Here is a 26,665-nt window from a genome sequence, read left to right as displayed (position 1 = left end):
GCTTTAGACAAAATGTTTGGTGTGTTTTCTGAAAGCTGGGTGGGTGGGGTGCAGGAGTGGTGGTGCTTTTGATGGATGTTGCAGGGGAAGTTCTGTATTGAGGAACACTCCATTTTGATTTTGGGAAACTCCAGACCAGTCACTACACCCCAGAGTGCTTTGTAAAACATAGCTTGTGTATATTGTTTTATGAAGGAGACAACATCAAAACATCCTTTCTTGCTGTTACTGGAGCTTTCTGGTTTAAATCATACTGCCTATATAAATGTGGAGTAACAACTCCATCCCCTGTGTCTGTATCAGGTTGTATTACAGATCAAATGTGCTGATACCTGCTGAAATGTTTGTTGCATATCATTTTTAAAACAGGCTGTAATAATACAAATAGTTGTAATTCACTTGCATTTCTACACAGAAATTATGTAGTTCGTAGTGAAAACAATAAACATCCTGCTTTTTTATAGCAAATATGACTACCTTGAGTAGCTAAGTTTAGTAGCTACATGGCCTTGTTACAGAGTATGATTTCTGTAACTCTTGAGTGATGTGGGAGGAGGATGTTGCTAGTAGAAACTTCTTGGCTGAGCTGATGTTCTGGTGTTTAAAAGTAGATCTGAATGTGTTTAGATTACTTTGCTCATGTTTTTCAGCACTGATCACCTAATTGCTGGGGTGGTTGTTTTGTTTGTTCCCCTTGTGAGTTGCTGGCAAGGCTGTTATTGGGCATTCCTATACCTGCATACCAAGTTAAAAGCAAAAAGATGTCCTGAGTATCACAACAAGTTCAGCTGTGTGGGATGAAACATTTTAAGTGTCATAGCTGTATTTTCCATTATTGCCTGAATCTCTTAATCACTTAATAAAACTGTATTTTATTAATCAATAAAATTGTGCCCCTAGAAATGAACTGAGTAAGGGGTTGCAGCTTTACTGATACTCTTCCCCACCACTGACAATACTAAACCAAGGAGGTAAGGTGAGCAGCCTGCTTTAAATGCAATAGTAAAATACTTAACACTCTGTCTCATCTTTCCTGCCATACAAAGAGCTTTGCGTTCGTCCTTAGACCTGTATAATTAAAGGCTACTCTAAAACTTATTTTTTGGTACAGTGGAGGTGTATGCTTGAAGGGCAAATGGAGTTTTGTAATACCTGTGCAGATCATGGGAAATTACTAATCACCTGCCTTCTGAGGATAGTAGTGAGGAAGAGGAATGATTTAGCTTCTGTACAATTAGGAGTCTACTAGCTGCAAGATGCTCAGGTATGACCAACTGGTGAGAAGTTACAAAAGCTGTACTGTCTGCTTGTACTTACTGATATAATTTATAGGGATTTTCTGAATTGCTGTACCTCTCTTAGTTGTTTAATTACTTTTATTCCTGTTCAGTCCACCTTTCTCCCTTTTCTCTGCTAAATCCATTCCCATTATCTCGTTACTTCAGTCTACAGCCTACTGCATTTTCAAATGTCTCGGGTCTCAAGCTCTTGCTCTTCACCACAGGAACACTGGCTGTGGCTCAGATCAGTCTAACCTTTTGGGACCTAAGTAGCTTCTCTTTGCTAGTTCTGCTGCCCGCTATAGTATTTCACAGGCTAAGAAACAGTAAATCATTAACACTATTAGGATTCCTGAACAGAATCCTTAACAGTGGGGGAAAAGCCACTGGTAGGTCTTTCAGAGCATAACCTTGCATTTTACAGGCATAACAGAGGACAACTTTTAAATTGCTGCTGCAGTCTGGTTAAGTCTTAACTCCATATGGAAACCACGTTTTTGTTCCCTCCTTTGGAGCAGGAAAGGAAAGCTGAAGATTTGTTGGTTTTGGGTCCTACTTTCTTCATGAAAGAAAGCTCTTTAAGAACAAGATTTTATGCTTTTACACTATTTTATTGTACAAAACAAGCATTTTATTAAATGTAGCACCTGACACCCTTCAGAAAGACAAATACATGTACAGAGACATGTTTTTTTTTTCTCACATTATACTTTATCCCTTGAAATCAGTACGACTTTGTCCTTTTCTGAGGAAGAGGACAAATTTCTAGTTCAGTTTTGGTGCACTTCTAGAAGCCTTTAAACACTGCCTTCTGAGTACGACACATGATGGAGCTAACACTCCTCCAACTGCTATTCTTTAGGCAGCGGCATTTCACAGTGATCGATTCATGTCTGAAATCTTGGTTATTTCATCTTTTATAACTTTGATCTCTGTTTGAACTCTTGTTAGATTGGCCAGTTTCTCATTCAGTAAAGCAATTTCCTTCTCCCGCCTTAATACATCCTCCACTAACCTTCCTATTCTCAGTGTTAGGTCATTTATGAACTGCGCCAAGATGGGAAAATCCTTTTTAAGTTTGTACATCTTGGGTTTTAAATCATTTGCAAAAGTAACTGTCTTCAGAACTTTTGCTCTGTCACCTTCAAGATTCAGAAGTCTATCTGAATGCTTGTTAAAATCACTCCTTAACTCAGACAGCGCTGTCTGAATTTGCTCAATTTTTCTTGTGTTACTGGATGCCACGCTTTGTAGTTTTGTACTTCGGTCGATGCTGCTGCTAAGCAGGTCCCCTATGTTCTTTACTGTCTTCTTTTCACCTTTTTCTACTTTATCTTCTAGTGTTTTCAAAGTTTCTGTCAGTGCAGTAGTATCTGAAACTAGGCCTGAAATGCGCCTTATGTCAGTTTTTACTGCCACAATGGTCAAAGCTAGGTTTTTTGCTACAGAAGCTGCATTCTGTTCCACAGTTGAAATGGCATGAAAAAGGGCTGTTAAATTCGTCTGCAGTTCTTCTTGGTTTTTAATTATGCTGTTAGACCACACTTTCATTGTATAAATATCTTCCTGCAGATGTTTAATGTGAGAAATTACTTGAAGATCTTCCAGGTATTCCATTAGGTTCCAAGTCTTTTCACACTAAAGGAAAACAATCAAAAATATTTCACAAGATTTGCAGCTTAATATATATCAAAATTGAAGCTGTATCTAATACAGTATCTTACTAATCTGATATTGAAACCAAATGCAAACCCTGTCTGTGGGAAAGAAATGTTGCAACACAAAAAAAAAGCTTTTTTTTTTCAGTATACATAACAAATGCATATATTATTACTTTTTCTATTCCAACAACCATTGGAGGAAGGCACTATATGACTTTCCAGCACGACCTCTGAAACCACAGATCAAATGCAATCTTCTGATTTATGGAAAGCTTTTGTATTAAGCCAGTGACAGCTGTGATCTAGAAAGACACACATAGATAGTTTAGAAACACTTAAGAAAGATGACCACTTCAAAATTCTTTTATCCAAAACTCATGGATCATAATTAATTGATGTGGTTTTATTTTGGTAATCATTATATGTATTTTGAACATGGTGGTCACAGAAGGAAAAGCTGAAGGAATTAGGCATGGTTCTCTTTTGTCTAAAATAAGACAAATATTTCATAGAAAAGCCCTCCATCAAAGCTGTGATAATGAGGGGATACTCATGTTATAGCTAGATTTTTAGCAGCATTTCCTACTTCACTTCTTTGTGGGTTTCAAATTTGAGAGGAAGAAAGGAAAATACCCAAGTGACACACTCCTGTTCAATCCCCAGTAAGTCTGTAGAATTTGGAAAAGAAACAATTTATTCTGAATTAGATTATGCACAAGGACAGGGTGATTAACTGCAATATATTTTATTTGAATATGACTGTAAACAGATACAAATCTGTACATATGTAATAAGTATGATGAAACTGATAGACTTTATAACATTGAGAAGTGCTGGCTTAATAGTCTCTTGAATGGGCAACATTAACTGTAGTGAAGATTTCAGTAGAGTTCTAGATAGATGAATGGACGCAGCCAGAATAGCTTTAGCCTAATTAAGTCAAATGTTGTGGGTTCATACTGTCTACTAAGCAACCTACTTTCCGGAGTTCAGAAGTAGGAAATTATCAAACCAGACATCTGTAGACACAAGTTTAGGGTGGTCTTGAGATCCAAGTTTCAGTGAACAGCTATCAGGCACATCAGGTAGTACTGCATCCTGTATAAGGAGACGTAATAGATCTACGGAAAAATTAGATACTATCAGCCCCCAAATACATAACTCCATGGCTTTCATTAACTGCTCCTGCAGCCCTTGGTTCACCAAACTTCAGGAAACAATGTCAGTGACACTGTTGAGGCTTTTTTCCCCTTTGAAATGCAAAGCAATACCAGACATGTCACATAATGTCTAACAGAGAACGTTCTGCAAAAGTTAAAACTTGTTTCTAACAGCACCAGAAAAAACAAACTAACTCACAAATACCAAACAAGAAAAAAAAAAAAAAAACAACAAACTCAGTGACTGATCACACCAAACTTTCAAATTAAATGCTGAAGAACCACCTAACGGGAAGATCTGTAAATAAGGACTTCAGTTTACATGTAGTCCAACAACTTCAGTGGCAGAACAAAACTATGCCTGTGATTTCAGGAAGTCTGAAAAAGATGGAAATTAGGTCTGAGGAGGGTATTTGCACAGGGTAAAGGAAATGAATTATAACACCAGCTGCTATGTAACCCTGTGCTTATAAATACCAGTACAAGCTTCTCCATAAGGGGTACTCACTTTCTGTCAAGCTGTTGTATCTAACCTGCAGCTGTTAGAAATGTACTTGGTGCGTTCTTCCACATAATAAAATGTGGATACCAGTAACAACTGACATTCAGAAGTCTGTATTGTAAGCACAAAAAACATGGCATATAATACATTAAAAGCAAAGTACATGTGTATCTGAAATAAGAACTTAATTGTTCATGGTAATATAATTGTCCATGGAATACAATACAAAAAGTAACAATATAAAAAAATAAGCAGTGAAAACCGAATGTAAATTGTAATCTGATGTCTTCAGTTTTGACTTCCCCCCCCCCCCCACTTTAGCGCTAAATATTTTGCTTCTAGTTCCTTTCTAATAAACTTTTAATAAAGAACCTAAATTAATCCTTAAGATGATACTCCTTCCTCCTTAAAAAAATATTTCTTGTTCTTTAGCCTCTATATAAAAAGTCTGCCTTTCAATCTAATGCCTTTTTTAATTAATGACAATATTTCAGCTATCCTTAACATATGTTGGAGTCACATTATTAAGTGGTTTTTCAGCAATGAAAGCCGTAAATCCCAATTCACTTATCCCCATTCTGGTCATTTTCTAAGTTACTGCTTTCCGAAGTTATTTCTTTTGAAGATACTTTCATGTCATGCATGTTTTCTTCTAAAACCAGTATTTCCCCCTTAATTTTCAATATGCTGTCATTGTACTGCATGCTTTCAAGAACCTTTTGCATGGCCACTGTATCAGAAATGGATTTCAGCATATCCTTTTCCACAGTATATAGCTGTGTTGTCAACTCCTGTATCTGTTTCTCCATACTTAGCAATTCACTTGATAATCTAAGAATAGAGTGAATAGCATTTTCAATTGCTGGCAAATGGGTCTTGCACTCCTCGATTTTAGGTTCATAGTTGGCAAGTTCCTGATGCAGGTCTCTGCCCTTGGCTGACAGACTATTCTGTTCTTGTTCTAGCTTTTCAACTGCCTCTGCGTGCAAGTCCAACTTTTGCTCAACTCTAGAGAATTCATCATCTTCTTGCCTTTTTAGTGTTTTTATATTTCTAGCTGTACTGTCTTCCAAATCTCTTACTCTTTCTGAAAGGGATTTAATTCTTTGGTCAACTTCATTAATTTGGAAAGTAACTCTTGTATGTATGGATTTCACTTCCAATTTTAAGCCACTGGTGTTAGTGTTCATTTCATTCAAGCTTCTTCTCCAGGAATTCCTGACATTTTGGAACCTCTCATTAACGTTCTGCAGTTTCAGAGAGAGAGTCCGCTCATTGTTCTGAATATCATTTATGATGTTATGAAGAGAAGATATTTCCTGCTCAAACTCAGTCATCACAGAGACAGGCAAGGCAGCTGCTTGGAGGATACTTTCAGAAGACTCAAGCTGCATTTGTAACATAAAACAATGTCCATGTCTACTTCTTGAAAGTAAGATAGAAAACCATTTGCATTTAATAGAGAATAAAGACCCTTAGAAGCCACATTACTTGTTACAAAGCTCCTATGTGATTTGTTTTCATGCTTCAACTTTAAAATATTGCTGATTAACCTTGCATGAAGAAGTCACAGGAAAGCGTATGTTTGTTGTTGAATTTCTATAAAAAACACACTATTTTCTTTGTTGTCAATCCCTTATTTTCCATGTGTTTTTTTGTTTTGTAAAATATATCACATTATGTAAATCCCACGCAACATCTTGCAATGTGTAGTATATAAATAACCAGATCACATCATGTATAAATGACATCACTACAAGCTCAGTACTAGAACAACTTCACTGGCATAAGTCATACTGTTTTCCCGTCATTATCTGCAAAATAATTCAGCAGCCAGCCCAAGTTTTCCACTTGATAATGTCACAAGCAGATAAGAAAATAAAGTAGAAATGCAAATTATTTCTATCACTTCATTATGTCTTCATGTTATTATGAAGGTCTACTACATAAAAATTCCTATGCATTTTCTTCAAAACTAAGTATCTTAGAATTATACACAGAACAGTACTGGTAGCATGAAGTATATGCATAAATCAAGTTTCTGAAAATAGTTTAGTGTCTTTAAAAAAATACTGAGATACAACCACTATATTCACATACTTGAACAATGGTATGGATTGATACATTTAGTCACAAGAAATACCCTCCAAGGCCTATTCACAGGTAAGTAGAATACATTCTGAAAATTTGTTTAAAGACAGTCAGTTAAGTTTACCTAAATGACAAAAAAGTCAAACAATGGTATATAATCACTAGAGGTTATCCAATTAAGATGTTAATGCTTACCTTTTCAGAAATTAAGTTAACTTTATTTTCCACATCCAGGAATTTTTCAGCTTCTTGCTGTAAGAAAGTATATTTTTTTTCCATACCAGCAAATTGACCTGACTGCTGAAACAGGACCCTGCAAAGTGCAAGTAAATAAATAGTAAACAAAATTATAGAAGTCACATATATTAAGTGTTCTAGGACCTGATTCACAGCAGTCTGTTACTGAAGGGATTTATGTTCACAGAATTTGCTAGATTAATACATGAGAGAAAAAAAACAAACTAGAATTTAATGAAGTTGATCTGTCTTCATACTGAAGTTATATATGTATATATACACACACACCTACAGAGGTAGAAAAATAAGGCATCAGCCATAGATGTGCTTGCTTCTTATGCTGCATGCCATTCAAACAGGAAAAATGTCCAATAAGACAGCTGACATAGGGCGTTACATGCTCAAAATGCATCATCTTACAATACATGTTATTGATAAAGTACTATTTAACCTAACATGGATATAAAATACAAAAAGCTAATTTGACTTTCTTGTAAAGCATCATAAAATGATGCACAGAAGCCTTTGGATTTAGAAAGGCTGGTTAACTCTTATGTTTAACTGCAACCATCCAAGATCATAAGGTGCACTGCAGCAAAGCTTGTATAGTTACTGTTATAATGAAGACAGCAAAGACCTCAATCCTGTACTTTACATACATTCTAGATACAGCTTAGAAAGCTCCTAAATTCACAGTAACTGAAAGTACTTTGTCCAGTTAAAAAAGAAGCAAGACAAATAAGCTAAAACCCCAAATTTTGCTAGAGGGTTGTCAATCCCAAAACAAGGTTTATTGTAGACTATGGAGGGGTCCTCACAGTCATAACAACAATTTTACCTAGAATAATAGAGTTTATTTAAAATACTTGTGCTTTCATAAGTTGATATTTATTAGTATACTGAATAGCAATTAGAAGTTTCAAAAGATCTAAAATATTCTATACAGATTAAGTTAGTAAAAGCTAAAATGCTAATGATGATAGATAGTTAGATGCATGCAAACCAGATATAAGCAGAAAATAAGAACAAATTTTAGATGTCAATCTGAAAATTAAGATGAAGTGTAATAATTGGGACTAATTTCTTATCCTAGAGTTTTGAGAATTTAATCATTTCTGTATGAAGCTTAGTTTCTGATGGAACTAAGGTACTGATGCTAAGATCTTCTAAAACATCCTTTACAAAGATATTTGACCTTTATTTGAAGACTCCCCCAATGAACAATTTACCATCCTGCTGAGCAAATTATTTACATAAAACCTTACTTCACTTCTACTGTTGAATTATTACCTGCCAAATGAGCCTTGTTGTACTTATTGTCAGATTAAGTTGCTCTTAACAGTTAGATGTAGTCTCCAAAGCAGGTATTTAGAATTCATGAGCAAGGCAACTTTTAAACTTTCAACATGATGGAACAGATCAAGCTTCTATACTTTCTTACTGTACACTGATGCTTCCACACTTGGGAGTACTGCCATTCCTTCCTTGATCTTTCTAACTTTAGGAAATGTAACTAATCATATTGTCCATGATTTAACAGTATGGAATACAAAAGAAAACATTAAAATCCAGTTTAGAAGGTTACCTACCAGGTCAGCACCAGGCAGACAGCAAGGGAAATCATGCTCAAGTTTGTCCGTGAGTCCATCCAAAAGGAACTCCAATTATTGCTGGTCCTGGGACTTACCAGCTTCTCACAGTTACTTTGCGTCTCAACCTTTTGTGACCCTTCATTCTTCTTCGATGAAGAAATACTTTTATTCCTCTGCTTAACTTCAGACATTTTGTGTTTTAAAACAAGCAGAAGCAAAAGAGTTCTAGGGAAAAAACAAAACCAAAGAGGACTACTTACTTCTAAATATCCTCAAATATAACATTTTGCCCTTTAGTTACACCCAAAAAGTGTTTCCTGCAGTGTTTACTATGTTTTCTAGTTATATGAACTTTTGTGAAGTGTCATAATACTTTCATAAGACACTGTGGAAATATAGACACTGTTTTCTATACTACAGAGCACCACTTTCATATTTTCTCAGACTGAGCTGACTTCTCAAACTTTAGCTATTTTTACCTTTCCAGAAATAAGTCACCTGTTGTACAGTAAGCCATCTTCAAGATATATTTAAAAATCTGGGACTGAAAGCATATTCCTTTTTATAGTTGATTACTGTCACAATTTCATCACTATTTCATCAGCAATTTCACTATCCTGTTTTACTTGTAGATTTTCTTAAATTATTATCTACTCCACTTTAAATGGGAAAATGAACTTCCTCATTTTAAAAAAATGGGATTTCAAATCAAACTTTAACTTAGAAATCTGTTGTAATGATTCCATGTCATTGTTGTGGTTTAAACCCTAGCCAGACAGCTTGTTCACTCACTCCCAGTGAGTGGTGCCGGGCTGAGAGCAATCGAGGGCTCCCCCCCCGGGGCTCTCCCCTTCCCTGCTCCTGGAGGAACGGGGAGGAGAATCGAAAGAGTGCAACTCCCACGGGTTGAGACAAGAACAGTCCAGCAACCAATGTACAACACAAATCACCACCACTACCACCAACAACAACAGTGATAAGAGAAAATAACAAGGGAAGAGAATATGATACCACCGGCCAAGAAACCAGTCCCACCTGGAAGCCTGTGTCCTTCCGGGTAACTCCCAGTAACCCCCCACACCGGGCATGACGTGCTGTGGTATGGAATACCTCCTTGGCTAGCCTGGGTCAGGCACCCCGTCTCTGCTTCCTCCTGGCTTCCCCTCCTCCCTGGCAGAGCATGAGCCTCACAAAGTCCTTGGTCAGGGTAAACATCACGTAGCAACAACTGAAAACATTGGTATCACCAGCACTGTTCCCAGGCTGGAAGTCAAAACAGCACTACACCAGCTACCACAAAGGAGAAACATGACTGCTACTGCTGAACGCAGGACAGTCATCCATAAAGCCACAGACTTCAGTTAATACAGAAATAGAGAAGATGAATTAAATGCTGCATCTAGGTAAAAAGAAAGCCATAATTTCATCTTTGAAGGTCTGAATAGAATTCAAGCAATATGAATCTCCAGTTTCAAAGAGTACACAACCTCATGTTCTAATCAACCAAGTAGGAGACAGTGGAATTTTTAAGTCTAATTCTTCCACCATGCTGCTCAAAATAGACCAGAGCCTTGGTAGATTCAGTTTAGCACAATTTGAGACAAAAACTTTGTACTTCTTTCTGCCACCGTTTTGTCACTTGTCAAAATACGACTATTTAAACATTAGAGATACTTACATAGTCACACACAGGCATAAAAGGCATTGTTTAAAATTTAATCTGTCACAGGGCATGAAACTGAGAGCTGCTTGCAAGTCAGTACTAGAAGTGTGCTCTGAGCTTGACCTGTAGGAAATAAACCACCTCTGGCTCCCTCCCTTCCCCCTCCCTTCTCCCCCCCCCCCCCCCCCCCCAAACCCAAATCAAAAATATTGTTTTATAACATTTAAAACACCTTTGGGATTGAGAGCACGTATTACGAAGTTAAAATTTAAAAGAGATCTGAATGGTAGGTAGGAAAATAGTTCAATACAGGAGCAACAAATCAGCCTTAAAAAGACAAGAGCACAGCCCCGTGCAGTGGGGACAGACGAGCTCCCCATAGACGCCCCCGAGCCTCTCATACTCTTCCTGCCCTGCCTGCGCCCGGCCCAGGGCACCGAAAGAGAGCGACTGCGGCTCTCCCTCCGCCCCAGGCTTCCAGGAAACTCCCACAGCCCAGGAGCAGGCCTGCAGGACACCACCCAGCCCCGGTACCACCACTCTTCCCACGACGCCACCGCCTTGCAGTACTTAGAGCTGCCGTTCCCCCTCCCTCAGCAACCGGGCACCCCGGCGCACCGCGGACACCCTCCGTACCCTGGAGGCTTCCTCCGGCCCCAGTTGCAGGGCGGGGGGGCGGTTCTACCCTGCCGTGACCAAGTTCACACGCCCGGCGGCTATACCTCCGTCCCGGGCCAGCGCCTGTCGCCCCACCCGTCAGAGCTGTTAGGAACGGCAGGCAGCTCCTCCCGCCACGTCAGGCGCGCTCCCGCTACCGGCCGACGAGGCTCTGCGCCGGCGCGCCGGGCTGGGCTCCGCGCGGGGTGGGGGCCGCGCTGCTGGCGGCTGCTGCGGACAGGAGTGGGCCGAGTCGGCCCTTATCCCACCCCCGGGCCCGGAAGGAGGAAGTAGTCGGGACGCGCTGCTTCCCCGCTGCGGGGCAGTGGTTTCTCAGGGTGGGGCGAGGAGTTGTTGCCGGCGGCTGCAGACGGCCGCGCTGCCAGCCAGGTGAGTCGGCGGGGAGGGAAGAGGACGGACAAGGTAGGGCGGGATTGAGGCTGACTGCATCCCGCGGCCCCGAGCTGTGTGCCTTAGAGATGGCTTGTTCCCCTGACCCTTGGGTAGGTTGTGGTAGCGGCCGGGCAGAGCTCCCTGTCCCGGCTGGCGGTTGGTTTGAGCGCTCCGGTTTCTGTTTCCTTCTCCCTGCGGCTGGTAAATGGCGAGGCGTGTCTGGGTCTGAGGTAAGCCTTTGCTTTTTGTTCGCGAGGTGCTTTTCTTTTGTATTTGCCTCACTGGTGGCTTAATTATCATTTAGTTAGTTATTTTTAACCTGGACGTTTTTTCGACTGGGGAGCCTTCCCGTCCCCACTCCTGAGCGGTACGGTGGGGTCAGGGAAGGGTGTAAGACTTTCCTAATCTCCTCATTTTCAGTGAAAATAGATTATTCAGTGAGTACGGTGAAAGAGGCGCTCCGGCGTGGGCTGCTCCAAAGGCAGCTGTTTTGCATCTACCCGGCTCCTGAAGGAAGGAGTTAAGAAGGTGAGCGCTTCTGCAGGAAGCTTTGTAGTTGCTCCGTGGAGAAGTTTGCAATTGCCTATGGAGCCTTTGGTCATTGTGCAGGATTGTGTGATCGGGGAGATCATTTGGGACTCACAGCTGATCGCTTCTAGAAAACCTTTGTGTAGTAGGCAATAGTTTTCTCCTCTTGTCTTCAGGCACTTACGGTTTTTAAGGACAGAGAGGAAGAATGCAAGTTTATAGTTATACATCAAATGCTGACAAGGAAGGTGTGGCTCAGTCCCTGGCAGTGTTGAGTGCTCCATCTTCCATCATGTGTCAAGATGTGAGTGTACCTGAACTTGGAGACAACATCAAGTTTATCTCATGGGATTTGGTATACTGGAATTTTATTTTCTGTTATAGTTCTGCCCAGTGATGTTGGCCATGAGACCAGTTGTCTTTCTCATCCTGTTGTCCCACTCACATGATCCAAGGACTTCAAAAATTTGAGGGATGTAGTGGGTGGGGAGAAAATTTCTTTCATGGAGACATTTAGGAAGTTCCTAGACTGCACAGGCTGTGATTCTTTAGGTCTGCAATTGTTCATAAATTCATAGAAATGTGGAAAGCGACTCAGATTTTCTTCTTTTTTTTTCAGAATTAGTAGTACATATCTGCTTTTTAAATGAAAACTTCCATTCATGTAGTGAGCGCATAAGTTTTAGTATGAGTGTAATAAAGATTGAAATGCTTTTTATACCCACTTTATATGCATCCAGGTGGAGCAATCAGAGAAATATCGTAGCCAGATTAATTACAGCAACACTCAGATGTATAGTTTTATTAAACATGGTAGCATATGGCATCTAAGCAGTGTTTCAAGAATACTGTTAAAATCCACAGTAGTTTGTGAACTATTGCAACTTAACTTTTAATACACCTTTTTTATTCTGTTGAAAGAGTATTAGATTTCCCCAGTGTTTTTTGCGATGCTACTGTACTGTTTAGCTGAGCTAGACTACTCATAAACAGTATAATTAAATTCATATAACAGGTAAGCAAGTCTCTTTGTCAAGGCAGAAGGTAAAAACAACTGAATTTTTTAGCTCTCTGCAGTTTGTAATACGAGCTTGCCTGAACATTCACTCTGTCTTCCGCTAATGCAGATGCTGTGCTACTTTTTATGAGTTCAAAACAAGAATTCATAAGCTGTTTTAAAACTTTTTTCCTTGTACTTGTAAGTTATGTTCTGGTTCTTCCTCCTCTTCTCTTTTTCACACTGAAGAAATATGGATGTCAAGAGTAGAAACTATTTACTTATGAATCGCCAAGCATTGGAAAAAGACATCAAGACTTCCTATATTATGGATCGTATGATTTCTGACGAAGTGCTAACATTACAGGAGGAGGAGAGAGTAAAACAACAGGTAGAACTGTCTCTTGCTGTTTTTTATCTTCCTAGTCTACTCACGTGTTATGTCATTGTTTTAAAAATAGTAGTTGCTGTCTGTCTCATTTCTGGATTCAGGAAATTCTTAAACATGCTTAGCATGCAGTTTTTATTGCACTTCATAGTATTGAATTAAGGGCTTGGTCAAAGTTGAAGGCTGTTTCTGGAACTATAAGTGGTCTATAATTGACAGAGTGATAGATTAGACAAGTTCTAAGGCCTCTTAGTTCTATATAATATCAATTTTAATGTTTTGTTGGTTTTGGGGGTGTTTTTTTATTCCCTAGAATACACAGAAGGAGCGAGCAGCAATGCTAATAAACATTATTCTTACAAAAGATAATAATTCATATAGATCATTCTATAATGCACTACTTCATGAAGGATACTGTGATCTTGCTGCACTTCTTCAGGACGGCATCCCTGCTGTCTCCTCTGGTAACAGAAAGAGTTCGATGGATGGAATGACTTCACACGGTCAGTGTAACTACAGCAATCTCTGTGCATGAAAATAAAGACTAATTGCCTTTTTTATTCCTTCGTTAAGTGACTGTCTGTAATACCTGTTCCAGTGAAAAAGGAGTAGTTGGTGTGTTCACTTGTTTTGGTGTTGTAATAGTTGTAGTGGTAGTAGTATTTTCTGTATTTTATATATTTAATATGTCAGGCAAGTTAACAACAGTTTACTTTTGTAGCTTATCTGGAAAATGTTCATATAATTAATGTGTATTTTAAGAGGGAAACCTGAAGCTCTCACAATTTTCTCTAAATTGTAACATTTTTATTGTATGTGAAAGAAAGATTTACTGTATGTATTAAAGTTGAATTTAACATAAAGTGTTGTAGCCTCCAAAATTTTTATGCTTATCTTGAAGAGAGGTCTGTAGTCTCTCAGCCTACATTCCAATAGCTGATCTAGTTATTAGGTTGTTAATTCTCTCCACCAGATGTTTTAGTTACCCTACATAAATTCCCAACTTTTACCTATTTTGTCATCTGTATCATCTTTGACTGACATGAAATAAATTGGTAGTTTCTAGTGGGAGGAGCTGTCTAACTACATATAAGTAACTGCCATATTTATTGGCATGCTACATTTTAAGACGTGTCACAGGCATGTGGAATTTTGATTACCCAAGTAAGAATTAGCAGAGTTTATCAGTATAATACGGCACTGCATATGGCCACTTTGTGATAAAGTGCGCATTTTCTTTCCTGCTATGCTTTACCTGCTCCTTTGCAAGTCATGCTATCTTAGCTTAAATGAAAGGAAGTCTTGCTTAAACCACAATGCTGTGCTGTTGTTAATTCTTAAGTAAAAGCCTTACAAAGCACGCTTTCTTTTCTGCTGCATCCATGCGTCACTAACCTGGCTGAGAAAGTGACTTGATTTTGGGGTATAGCAGAGCTCTTGTGTTTACCACAGTTTCTGCTGGAGCTGTTAATTATCTTTTCACTTCTAGGGATTGATCTAACTAGCTTGCCTTGTATGTAGTTAATAATTGGAACACTACTGTAAGTGGGAGGTTAGTTGCCTGTTAAGTAATTTATTTCTAAAAAACAGTATTTTTTCAGTATTTGGTGCTGTGAGTCGAGTAGTTTTCAGAACATTTGTATGGGACATGAGGTGGGGGTAGTGTTGTTGGGGTGGGGAGTTGTTCAGTTTGGTTTGAAGAGGCATCATATTTAGAAGTTATTTCTCATTTTCATGTTTCTCATTTTTTAACTTCAGTTAAGACAGTTCTCTGTGAAGGAGGTGTACCACAGAGACCAGTTGTGTTTGTCACTCGGCCAGAACTGGTAGATGCTATTAAACAGAAGCTGTGCTGCTTGGGAAGTGATCCAGGCTGGGTCACGGTTTATGGAATGGCAGGTTGTGGGAAGACTGTCTTAACAGCAGAAGCTTTAAGGGATCATCATCTCTTGGAAGGTACTTTTAGAAAAACATGTCTATTTTTTACAGGTGTATGCGTATTAGACATACATGGTGAAGTATCATATGTAATCTTGAAAGTAATTTAGGAATTAGGTTTCTAAATTCCTTAGGTGCTTCTGAAATGTTTCCTTGCAACTCGCAGGTTTCATAACCATTCAGTGCTCTAGGTCACTAAGTCTTTTATGAATTTATGAGAAAAGATTCCGAATAGCTCTTTACTTTGGATTCTGCTTTGGCTTATGAGAGTAGAAGCATCATATCTAATTTTGGGCATTGCTCATTGAGTCGTTAGACTGTTCTCCTTGTTACATGAGTTTAAAAAATCTTACTCTAACTTTTGCATATATTTTTATAATGGCAAGCATTTGTGGATTGATTACACTAGTATCACTTTAGCGTAAAGCAGATCAGAAGTGAAACCATTTAATGATTATTCTTCCCCCACCATAGGACACTGAGGAGAAAGAGGGACTTGCGCATTAGAAAACTTGATCTAGGGATAGAGACTACAGCATCTTCTGCTACAGCTGACTCTTCTAGATGCCTTCTTGTTCACCGTTTTGGGATGATATTCACATACCAAACTCTGAACTCCTGCAGTAGTAGAGCATTATAAAAGTAAATGTTAAGTCTGACTACTAGGAAGGTGAATGTGGCAGGGATTGTAAAGGGATAGGCAGGAAGGCATACAGAGAGGAAGGGTGACAGCATCAGTGATGGTGTGAATTCTCTGTGGGAACTTGCCCTATAGAACCTGTTCTTTGAAAAATAGTGGTCTTGTAGAACCATCCTTCTGTGTTAATGGTGAATTTGTAAGGCTGGTTTCCAATAGGCTATAAAATTTTATATTTTAATTGAAATTGAGTTATTGATTGCTATAGTAAGCTGCTATTAAATATTTCTGATATTAAGTGTATAGCATGATTAGTATTGCTTTTCTTGTTAGGTTATTTTCCAGGAGGAGTTCACTGGGTTTCTGTTGGAAAACAGGACAAAGCAGGACTCCTAATAAAACTTCAGAATCTCTGCAGTAGATTAGAACATGACTCCGCTCTTTCACAAAGACCACCACTTAACATTGAGGAGGCTAAAGATCGTCTTCGTTTGCTGATGCTACGCAAATATCACAGGTTATGTCAGTAGAATAAACCACTATTTTTTTAACTGATAAAACTTTGCAGATTATCTTTGGTCTCATCATCTAAGGTGTCTGTGTTGTGCTTACATATCTCTCTGGTGTGTATTTTTGTTTTTAATACTCTTCTTGCTTCCCCTTTTCCTGTTTTACTGCAAATAATTAGGAAGTGTTACTCAGGGTGAAGCTATGAGTAGTTCTAGAAACTTAATTATTTAATAAGCATTCCTGTTAAAATTTTCAAAATTACTGACTTACATATGATAAAAGAATAAGTAAGTTCAGATAAGTGTACAAAAATTGAAAGGTAAATAGATGCTAGTGGCAGATGTGTAATACAATACTGTATTTGTGTACCACAAACTGAGTCATTTATGGCTATGATAGTACTCTTGTAAACCCCTTTGATTTATCAAAAAGTGTTAATAGCAAAACTGTATAAAAATGAGATATGGGTATCCAAGACATATGCAACTTTGTGGCATGATGTGTATCCTTCATAAAGAATAAAATCCTAATTTATAATCATTGATATCATAGGCATCATTTAGCTGAAGAAAAATGTCTTGGCATGCTTCAGTGACAATTGGACAATTTAACTAGAGACTGGTGTAGCTTGAAAAGTCTATTCCTTAAGACCAAAAAAGGGCAGTACATGTAAAAAAGTTGTAAGATCTGGTTTCAGTAACTTTTCTGTCCTCCACAAAGCACACAGAATGCAAATAACTGCTATTTTGTTTCATAAATGTATTTGCTAGCCAATCCTTTTGACTTCTTGCTCCCTTGGAACATTTTAAAACCAGTTTTGAGTAACTTCCCTGTTAGATACAGGTAGGTACATTATTATGGTGAGATTCTGTATAGTAACCTAGAAATGTGACTAGCCATAGGATTTGAATAGGTAGTCACTATAAAATGTTGCTTATGTAAAAAGAACCTCAGCATCCGAGACAATTCCCTCATAAGAGGAATAAGATAATTTACTTATTTATATGAAGAATTTCTTCAGTGATACATTTGTAAATTCTGAAAATTTTCTTTCATTATTAAGATTGTAATACTGTATTTTAGCACTGACAGCTGATCTGAAATCTACCATATTTCTTCTTGCATTAGATCTCTTTTGATCCTGGATGATGTTTGGGATTCCTGGGTATTAAAAGCATTTGATAATCAATGTCAGGTTCTTATCACCAGCAGGGACAGGAGCGTGACAGATGCTGTGGCAGGTAAGGAGCAGTTTTCTGTCCTGCACCACGGGTTTTGTGTGTATATGTATGCAATTTGTTCCTGTGATTTTTTTGTTGTTTTTTTTAAAGAATCTGATAAAATCTGTGTCTGTCAACTTGTGCACAAGTTTTAAAATTCTGCCCTGCAAGACTTTATGCTCTTTGTGAAGAAAATGTTATATATTACCTTGAAAGTTGTATGTCTACACTGAAGATTGCAATGATTCTCAGCAGGATGAATTAACCTCTGCAACACTGCTGCTATAGGGTGATTATACTATTAAGTAGTCAGTGCTACAATGTGCCCATAATACATTTCTAATTCTTAGATTATAGTCTAAATTTTTTGTCTCTATAAGGCAAACTTGATTCTGATAGTGGAATTTATAGTCTTCTTGGTACTAAGCATATAAAAAAAACTATACAAAAAATCATGAGCTAGGTCCTTTGCTCCAGATTTTGCTTGGAAAATACTCTCAATTTCATAGGATTTTTTTTTTTTTTCTAATTTTTCCATGTTTCTATGTCTAGGCAATAAATACGAGGTTCATGTGGAAAGTGGATTAGCACATGAGAAAGGACTGGAGATTTTATCCCTATTTGTGAATACGAAAATATCAGAATTGCCAGAACAAGCTAACTGCCTTGTAAGAGAGTGCAAAGGTATACTTACCACTCTTAAAACATTTCATTTAGCACTGAATGTATGTTTTTCTTCTAGGTTTTGACTTAAAAATGGAGGAGTGAACATGCTTTAATACTGTGCACCTTAAGTAAAACAGAAATGCTGTGTAAATACTTTTTAACTAAATAGGAGTGTTTCATATTGATTTTCAAGCAGTTTTTTTCAGAGTATCTTCTCCCTGATCCCCTATTAACACTTGATTTTGGTGAGTTTTCAGATGTCATGTTTTGTTTGTCTCTTCTCCACACCTCAAGAATTTAATCAACATATTGGGAAAATTATCTGATTTATTCAGTCTCTTGACTAACCATGGGATTGTGTTCCTGAAAACCTCTAAGATTAATTTAATCTTTTCCTTCAGGTTCTCCTCTTGTGATATCCTTGATAGGTGCATTGTTAAGAGACTTCCCTAGTCGCTGGGAATACTATCTCAAACAGCTGCAGAATAAGCAGTTTAAAAGAATAAGAAAATCTTCTTCTTATGATTATGAAGCCCTTGATGAAGCAATGTCCATAAGTGTTGAGCAACTGAATGACAATTACAAGGACTACTATAAAGACCTCTCTATCCTCCCAAAAGATGTTAAAGTACCTACTAAGGTAATAGCAGCAATGTAGAAATCCCAGCATTTTTAGTGAGGTACAACAAATAACTTTAAAGAATCCATATAATTTGTAATTGTTGTGTATAACTTCTGCTGTATGTAACGTAATAGTAATTTGCTAGATCGGGTAGGTCAGGTCCATTATTGCATCATGACTTTTATTGTCAGTAGTGAAACAAAAAAATTGCAACTGAACAAATGTATTCATAATGTTGAAGTTTAATGTGCATTCCATATACAGCTTGTAAATTAGATTGTAATTGAGCTCTCTAAAGGCTTAAAAACTGCTTTGTAAAATTTGTTTCGCTTAAGAAAAAGATAAGATCACCATAAATCAGCACACATAGACAAAAGATGGGTTAACTTGTATTATCTGTTCTGTAGTTTGGTATGGAACAATTGGTAAGTTATAGATATATTACCATTTGTAATAAACTCAGTATCTATTAGCATGTGTTTTGTTGTCAGCTAATTGGTAGCCTGTTATGATATTCATGCAAGTCATATTTCCCCTTAGTTCTGATTTTTCTGTCTTAATGTGCTTTTTTAGGTTCTCTGTATTCTTTGGGATATGGAAACTGAAGAAGTTGAAGATATACTACAGGAATTTGTTAACAAATCGCTGTTGTTCTGTGATCGTAACGGGAAGTCATTTCATTATTATTTACATGATCTTCAGCTTGACTTTCTTACAGAGAAGAATCGCAATCAGCTTCAGGTAGGGTATTGGCTGATCTATTCACTTTATTCTCCAAAGCTAGGTATTCTTCAGAAAATGTTGCTTTGTTAAATGGTCTCCAGAGTAGGTTCATAGAATAGGTCCACAATGCGGTTAAACTTAATGCTGACTAGTTAAAACAATTTATTTTCAGCTTGAAACTGAGGAGTGATTTCCTGATGGTTCCATTTGGAGCTAAGAAACTAAACAGAGAGAAGATTCTATATCCATAATTTTTCTGTCAAGACATTTCCAGCAGGAGATGGAATGTCCCACTGATAATTCCAAATGCATCAAGACCCTACCAGAATAGCAAGTTTCTTCTTCAATACAGAGAAAGGTTATTTTCAATTTAAGGCAATACTTGCAGGGAGCGGACCTATAACTTGTACCAAATAAATTTATTGGTTCTGAAGGACAGGGCAAAAAGAGTAGATATGAAGAAAAGGCAAGTTATTACACTTGCTTTAGATTAAATATGTAAGGGTCTTTTTTTTGTCAGCTATCCACATTTAATGTGAAGAGTGATTTGATAGCTGTTCTCAGCCTGAGAAGGAAGGTTAACAGCTTGCTTTTCTGTCTTTTGATATCCAGAGAATGTTTCTGGAGAAGTTTTAAATGACAAATTAGGTAAAGTGTACAGTTTTGGAAAGTAAGCTTTTCTTGTTTTATTAGTTGATGTACTACAATCGAGAAGTAATAGTAATATTATTCCTCAAAACTATATACGGTATAATATTAATAATACTTTCTCAATACTGAAACTAATTCATACCTTGGTATAGCATTAACTGATAGTTAAGTGTTTTGATTCACATTGCAGGAGCTACATAAAAACATCGTAAATCAGTACAAGAAATACTACAAACTTAATACACCTGTTCCATCTCAAGAGGATTGCATGTACTGGTACAACTTCCTAGCGTACCATATGGCGGGTGCCAACATGCAGAAGGTGAGTTCTGACTAGTGCCCTCTGTTTCCCTTCTTGACCCACGTAGCCTTTCTCTCTCGCTGGCTTTTTCTCCCTTGAACCTTTCTTCTCTCAGGCTTTGGAACAGATAGGTAAACACTCAACATAAAGTCCTTTAGGCACTCCGCTGATATTCAGTGTCTGTTATACAAAACTAGTGTATTTCTACCTTTTGTGTCTTATCTTTTCAACCAGTTCTTAAGAAGTTTTTGTATTTTGTATCATAATGGCTTGTATTTTTCTTTTCCTTTTTAAGAAGCTTTGCTAAGGAATCTTCTCTAACTCTTCTTGAAAACCCAGGCTTAACTACAGTAGATGTAGTTTTTTAATGGATTTTAATAAGGCTTTTGATACTGTCCCCCACAGCATCTTTCTGGATAAGTCATCCAACTGTGAGATGAGAGGATACACTGGTGTTCCTCAGATTGCAATTTAAGGGCCAGCCCTTTTCAATATTTTTGTCAATGATTTTGAGTTGAATGCACCATTAGCAAGTTTGATGATGGTACTAAACTCGGAGGTGCTGTTGACTCTCTTAAGGGACAAGAGGCCTTTCAGAAGGACCTAGATAGATTGGAGGATTGGACAGCAATTAATGGGGTGAAATTTAAGAAGTCCAAATGCTGGATTCTACACCTAGAATGGACACAAGTATAAACAGGGAGAGGAGTGGCTGGAGAGCAGCGCTGCAGAAAGGGATCTGGTGGTGCTGGTTGACAGCAGGCTCAACAGGAGTCAGCAGCGTGTCCTGGCAGCCCAGAGGGCAAACTGCATCCTGAGGTGCATAAAGACAGTAAAACTAGCTGCTCAAGAGAAGTGATTATCTTGCTGTATTCAGCGTTGGTGCAGCCTCACTTCAAGTACAGTGTGCAGTTCTGGGCCACTCAGTTTAAGATTTGAAGGTACTTGAATGCACGCAGAGGAAGGCAACAAAGTTGGTGAGGGGGCTGAAAAGAGTGTCCTTTGAGGAGTAGCTGAGGAATTTGGAAGTGTCTGGTTTGGAGAAAAAGAGGCTGAGGGCTGACCTCATTGCTCTCTACAGCTTACTGAGGACAGAAAGTGGAGAGGGAGGTTCTGATCTCTTCTCCTTGGGATAGGACACATGGAAATGCTTAAAAGCTGCACCAGGTGAGGTTTAGGCTGGACATTAGGAAGCATTTCTCTACTGAGAGGGTGGTTCAACACTCTAACAGGCTTCCTAGAGGGATGTTCAATGCCCCAAGCCTGTTTTAAGAAGCGTTTGGGCAATGCACTTTTGATTTGGGCAAAGCTTTTGATCAGCCCTGAATTGGCCAGGCAGTTGGACTAGATGATCTTTGTAGGTCCCTTCCAAATGAAGTGTTCTATTGTCATAATTCTATTTGCAGTTTCAGATTGCCTTTTAAATAACGTTCTTTTTTTCCTAAGTTAAATGCAGCTATAACAGATTTTTTTTTTTGTTAAATCTAAATTCAGTATCTGTTAGAAAGAACAACAGATCAGTATTAGCAGAGTGATCTTTGCTAGTCTGAACTAGAAGTTTTTTCAGAGTTTTATCTTAAACCAGGTCTTGTGTGCTTCAAGTCAAGTTCTGCTTTGTACCCCCATGTCTTCTCTGACTAGCTGTATCAAAGAGCAGTCCATAAATCACAAGCTTAGTCTTTTATACCCACAATTTCCATACCTGCCTAACATGCATGAAAGAAGGAAACTGCCTAAGTTATTAACTAGAAACAGTTGAACTGGAGCATATTAAATACCTAATGTATTTCCTGTGCTTTTCTTCTTCCTCTTAAGTAGAATCTGTTGTGAAACTTATACTCTGACCTTGGATTTTTATTTCTTGTAGGAACTCCGTGATCTTATGTTTTCTTTAGATTGGATTAGAGCTAAAACTGAATTGGTAGGGCCTGCTCATCTGATTCATGAATATGTAGAATATAGTTCAATCCTGGACCAAAAGGTATGATACTAAAAGTTAAATGATCAGTCTGTTACAAATACATTATTTTTTATTTTGTAGTTGCATTTTGTTGTATGTATGTATATATGGCAGATACGTAGAAAGCTTAAAAAACTGAAACATAAAACCAGTACTAAGTTAAACTGTAACTTGGAGAACAGAAAAATTAAGAAAACTTAGTTCCCAGTTTTAGTTGTAACTTCAGTGTGTGCCCAAGTAATTGACCATGGAACTCAGTAACTAAGGTGGAGAGCAGTGCCTAATGGTGGATGCATATAGCAGTCTGCTTTTGAGGTGTAGAATTCTGTTGGCTGCTCGGAACAGTCTGTTATATTGACTGCTTATTGAGTAAATGACTGTCACCAATATTCTTTGTTTGAAAAATAAGGATAATATGCTTTCCTGAACAGGAAAATGAAATATTTCAGTCTGTCATATGTACTTGCTAATAAAACTAATTAGAAAAATAGAATTAAGTGCTTCTGTAAGAATATTAGCTGTATAGAAAATGAAAAAAAGGGGATTAGGAAATAAATCCTCTTCTGTGGTATCGGATATTCTCTGCTCTGTACATAGGGTAGCACAGTACGTGAGAACTTCCAGGAATTTCTGTCCTTAAATGGGCACCTCCTTGGACGGCAGCCATTTCCTGACATTGTACAGCTGGGTCTTTGCCAACCAGAGACATCAGAGGTGTATCAACAAGCCAAGTTACATGCTCAAAGAGAAACAGGAACATTTTATTTGGAATGGATGTAAGTAGCTGTAGTCCACCTGCTTATATGCTGATCCTTTGATGCAAGAAAATCATTTAATGTACAACACAATGTATGGCTAATATAAGCACCTTCTTAAGAACTGCTGTGTTGTTTGTTTTCTTCTTCTGGGAAAAGAAATTGAAATAATTTTAAAGAACTTGTTGGAGGAGGGGACCTCTGGATATGTAAGGCCACAAATTAGTAATAATTACATGAAAATAGAGAAATATATTTACTTCTGTATTCAATGATTGTTCCTATTTAAATATTTGTAAATAACTATACAAGGATGAAAATAATTTCATAAAAAGCGTTGGAATTTCTCTAAATACTTTTTTAAAGTTAGAATTGTAGTGCAAGTTTTCCTTATGTTACAGTATGCTTTTAGGTTTTCTAGTAAAATGTATACTTTTTAAAAGAGAGCATTTGTGTTAACTTGCAAAGTTTTTTGGAAGTAGTGAGATGGGAAATACTAAAAGGCTTTGTAATCTCTATCCAGTCTTGAAATTTCTCCTATTTAAATAAATCTTTAATAATTGAAATTAAAGTAAAATATAATAATACAACAACAATCATAATAATAGAAAATAGAAAGAAGAAGGAATAAACAAGTGATGCACAATTCAATTGCTCACTACCTGCTGACTGATGCCCAGCCTGTGCAGCAATCTGGGCCTTCCAGGTGACTCCCTTCAGTTTATATACTGGGCATGACGTGGTATGGAATACCCTTTCGGCTAGTTTGGGTGAGGTGTTCTGTCTCTGCTTCCTCTCTACTTCTTGTTCCCCTCCTCACTGGCAGAGCATGAAACTGAAAGGTCTTTGATCAGGGTAAGCATTACTGAGCAATAACTAAAACATCAGTGTGTTATCAGCATTGTTCTTAGACTGAATCCAAAACACAGCACTGCACCAGCCCCTAGGGAGAAAATGAACTCTATCCCAGCTGAAACCAGGGCGTATGGTAATAACTAGGTGGCTTAATCCAGGCATACTTGAATTTCAGGTCTTCTCTTTGAATATTTGGTTGTTTCATTTTGCATAGCTAACAGAATTCTAACAAAAACTCCTGGAAATTGCACAGTTCAGAGAGTAAATCTCTAGGTAGTTCAGGGTTTTCACCTTTGTTGTGGGAAACTTATGCTGAAGAACATGACTGAAATCAGCAGAACAGAGACAGATGCTTCTGTCTCCAACCCTAGGGCAAGGTTCCAAAAATGGTTTGTAGGATATGTAGGTGAATATGCTGCTCTTTTGACCAGCAATTTTGGGTTTATTAAAATACGCAAAAGAAAAAAAAATAGTTGGCTTAGATGAGTCAGTATTTTGCAGTGAAAAATCACTTTCATTCTACAGTGCAGCTACTTTCTTTAAGATGTTTTATCCAATATTTAAATGCTAAGCCTGAAGTTTGAAGTTTGAAACTGATAACAATAAAAACTTGAAGTGCATTGATTCATTTTGACTCTAGAAAAAAAAAATAAAATCTTGTAACAATCTATTAATCACCAAAATCACCTTATTACAGTGACTTTCTGTATTAAGATCTGGCTAAACAGGATGATTATAATTGCTACTAATTCTAATTTTTTGTTGAAGTGAGGCAAGACTCATATCAGGTGTGCTAGATTCTGTACTTAATCTCCTACTGAAATGCAGTTATAGTCATATGTTAAGTATCTAGTGACAAGAATTAAGTCATCAATATGAAAATTAAGTAAGTTTATTAAGATCTAAACAAATATACAAATGTTTTTTAATAAGCTTGAAAAGGAACCTGCAGGAAACAAGAATTCTCGTGAAGAAATTTATATTTGGAAATAGCACGTATCAGATCATAAAAACATCATTAGGAAGTCTGTGTCTTGCAGTGTATCAGCTTTGCCCATAAAGTACATGTTGCTTTCTCGTGCACATGCTATCTTTCTTGGCCTCTAAGCTGTAACTATTGGAGGGTGATAATAACTCAGATTTTTTTGTTGTTTTTACCCATACTACTTCATCATAAAGGCTGAGAGGTAAGGTACAGTGGGATGGCTGGTTTGTTGTAAAGCTTACTGCTCAAGATATGAAAATGTGCTATCTTTTTATAGAAGATTTTGAATAATAGAAAGGCACTACTTGTCTAAAATCAACTGTCTTACCCTGTAGAAATAAAACATCCTTGAAAAATTTCTACCGTCTGGTTGTTCGTCCACATAGAGATGCAGTTTACCATGCCTGCTTTTCTAAAGATAGACAAAGAACAGCATCATGTGGAGCTGATAAAACACTTCAGGTAAGATACCTATGTGTGAGTGAAAAGAGATGCTGTGTACCAAATTGATAACATTTCTTAATAGACCTGTCTCTTTTCTTTTGCTGTTATGTGGAGATGTTAGGGATCTAGAACATATTGGAGAGAAATGATTGCAAATTATGTATTATTACATAAGCATCAAGTTGTGTTATTAGAATAGTATGCAGCATCTTCTAGTTTGAAAGTTAAACTCAGATTTCAGAGAATATATGAATATGAGCCTAAGTAATGCACCACAGCATGTTTAATATTTGCTTGCAAAAATGTTATTTCCAGTCACAGTAAACCTTTGTAGAACTGAGAAACACCAAGACTTTTAGTTACAGGTTTGCTATTTCTGTGGGATAGTAATGAACATTATGTAACTTCAGTGCTTAATTAGTAAATTGTCTTATGCAAAAGAGAAATTTGGGGAGAAAAATTAAATCCTGAAGCTGAGGGCAGTATTAGGTTGGAAACAGGCCTGAAGTGCTTAGGAAGTGGATTAAGGGAGACAGAGAGGAAAGTGACTAATACAAATTTGCCAGCAGTCTGCCTGGAGGGGAAGCCAGCTCTCAAGAAACTAGCAATCAGCCAGTAACCTGGTAAAGCATCCATATTCCAGACAGCCAAAGGTAAGGGAAAAGAACAACTCTTCTGCAAGCCTTTGGTGTTGTTTTGGATGCTTGATAAATTGAGTACTAAAGTAATAACATTAGTGGTGCTTAGTTGCTGTTCATTTGGCTACTTAATGTATTGTTACTGTGGTTTTATTTACTTTTTTATTTGCTGGCTTCTACAATATTATGATCATGGCATCCACTTGAGCTGCCTGATGGATGTGTACTGATTTTATGCTGTGCTGAAGTTACTGTGCTGGGCTTCTGTAGTAAATGTCCTCATTATTGAGAGAAGGTTGCTTATTTTTATCTTAATTTTCTACCCAAGAAAGTAAAAACTGTGGATTGCATATAAACTAAACTTTTCTTGATGAAGTAATAGGAAAGCTAGCAATAATCCTTTTTTCATTCTTTAACTTTGAAGTTATTAATGTTTTTTCTAATAGTGGCCTAAGCTTTTCAGTTTTCAAGCTATTCCTACTTTTTCTGTAAAATAAAATAAAAAAAATCCTATATTAAGAGCATGTGCTCTGCAGAATTTACTGTAAATGTACATTTCCTGTTACTTCAGTATTTGTGTTCTTATTTGAATAAATACTAACCGTTTTGTT

General features: G+C 37.5%; 2 protein-coding genes across 8 annotated transcripts in view; one reads left to right on the top strand and one right to left on the bottom strand.

The window, feature by feature from the left end:
* Positions 1-1,731: 1,731 nt before the first annotated feature.
* On the bottom strand, positions 1,732-10,859 carry IKBIP (IKBKB interacting protein). Of its 3 annotated transcripts, none has more exons than XM_061454553.1 (4): positions 10,823-10,859; positions 8,521-8,748; positions 6,890-7,007; positions 1,732-2,918 (listed from the first exon to the last, which is right to left on the bottom strand). In XM_061454553.1, exons 2-4 carry the CDS (start codon positions 8,712-8,714, stop codon positions 2,154-2,156), a joined length of 1,077 nt encoding a protein of 358 aa, XP_061310537.1. In that variant the 5' UTR covers positions 8,715-8,748; positions 10,823-10,859; the 3' UTR covers positions 1,732-2,153. The 3 variants fall into 3 exon arrangements, with proteins under 3 accessions (XP_061310537.1, XP_061310535.1, XP_061310536.1); XM_061454551.1 differs by lacking the exon at positions 1,732-2,918 and adding an exon at positions 5,124-5,991; XM_061454552.1 differs by lacking the exons at positions 1,732-2,918; positions 10,823-10,859 and adding exons at positions 5,124-5,991; positions 10,624-10,747.
* A 214-nt stretch (positions 10,860-11,073) lies between these two features.
* The window catches only part of APAF1 (apoptotic peptidase activating factor 1), a 31,124-nt gene continuing 15,532 nt past the window's right edge, over positions 11,074-26,665 (top strand). For 2 of the 5 annotated variants that reach the window (XM_061454545.1, XM_061454550.1), the window contains exons 1-13: positions 11,284-11,764; positions 13,011-13,152; positions 13,463-13,652; positions 14,908-15,123; positions 16,058-16,241; positions 17,363-17,475; positions 18,007-18,138; positions 18,522-18,760; positions 19,316-19,483; positions 20,307-20,438; positions 22,285-22,398; positions 22,975-23,153; positions 25,308-25,434. In XM_061454545.1, coding sequence (XP_061310529.1) covers positions 13,015-13,152; positions 13,463-13,652; positions 14,908-15,123; positions 16,058-16,241; positions 17,363-17,475; positions 18,007-18,138; positions 18,522-18,760; positions 19,316-19,483; positions 20,307-20,438; positions 22,285-22,398; positions 22,975-23,153; positions 25,308-25,434 — 1,932 coding nt within the window. In that variant the 5' untranslated portion in view covers positions 11,284-11,764; positions 13,011-13,014. Of the gene's footprint in view, positions 11,234-11,283; positions 11,765-13,010; positions 13,153-13,462; positions 13,653-14,907; positions 15,124-16,057; positions 16,242-17,362; positions 17,476-18,006; positions 18,139-18,521; positions 18,761-19,315; positions 19,484-20,306; positions 20,439-22,284; positions 22,399-22,974; positions 23,154-25,307; positions 25,435-26,665 lie in introns of those variants that run through there. The other 3 variants (XM_061454546.1, XM_061454547.1, XM_061454549.1) reach the window with 3 other exon arrangements.

Source organism: Pezoporus flaviventris, unplaced genomic scaffold (assembly GCF_033815535.1).
Source record: "Pezoporus flaviventris isolate CSIRO_AGI_PZ_B2104156 unplaced genomic scaffold, CSIRO_AGI_Pfla_v1 ptg000016l, whole genome shotgun sequence".
Taxonomy (NCBI): Eukaryota; Metazoa; Chordata; class Aves; order Psittaciformes; family Psittacidae; genus Pezoporus; species Pezoporus flaviventris.
This window is presented reverse-complemented; position numbering and strand designations above follow the sequence as displayed.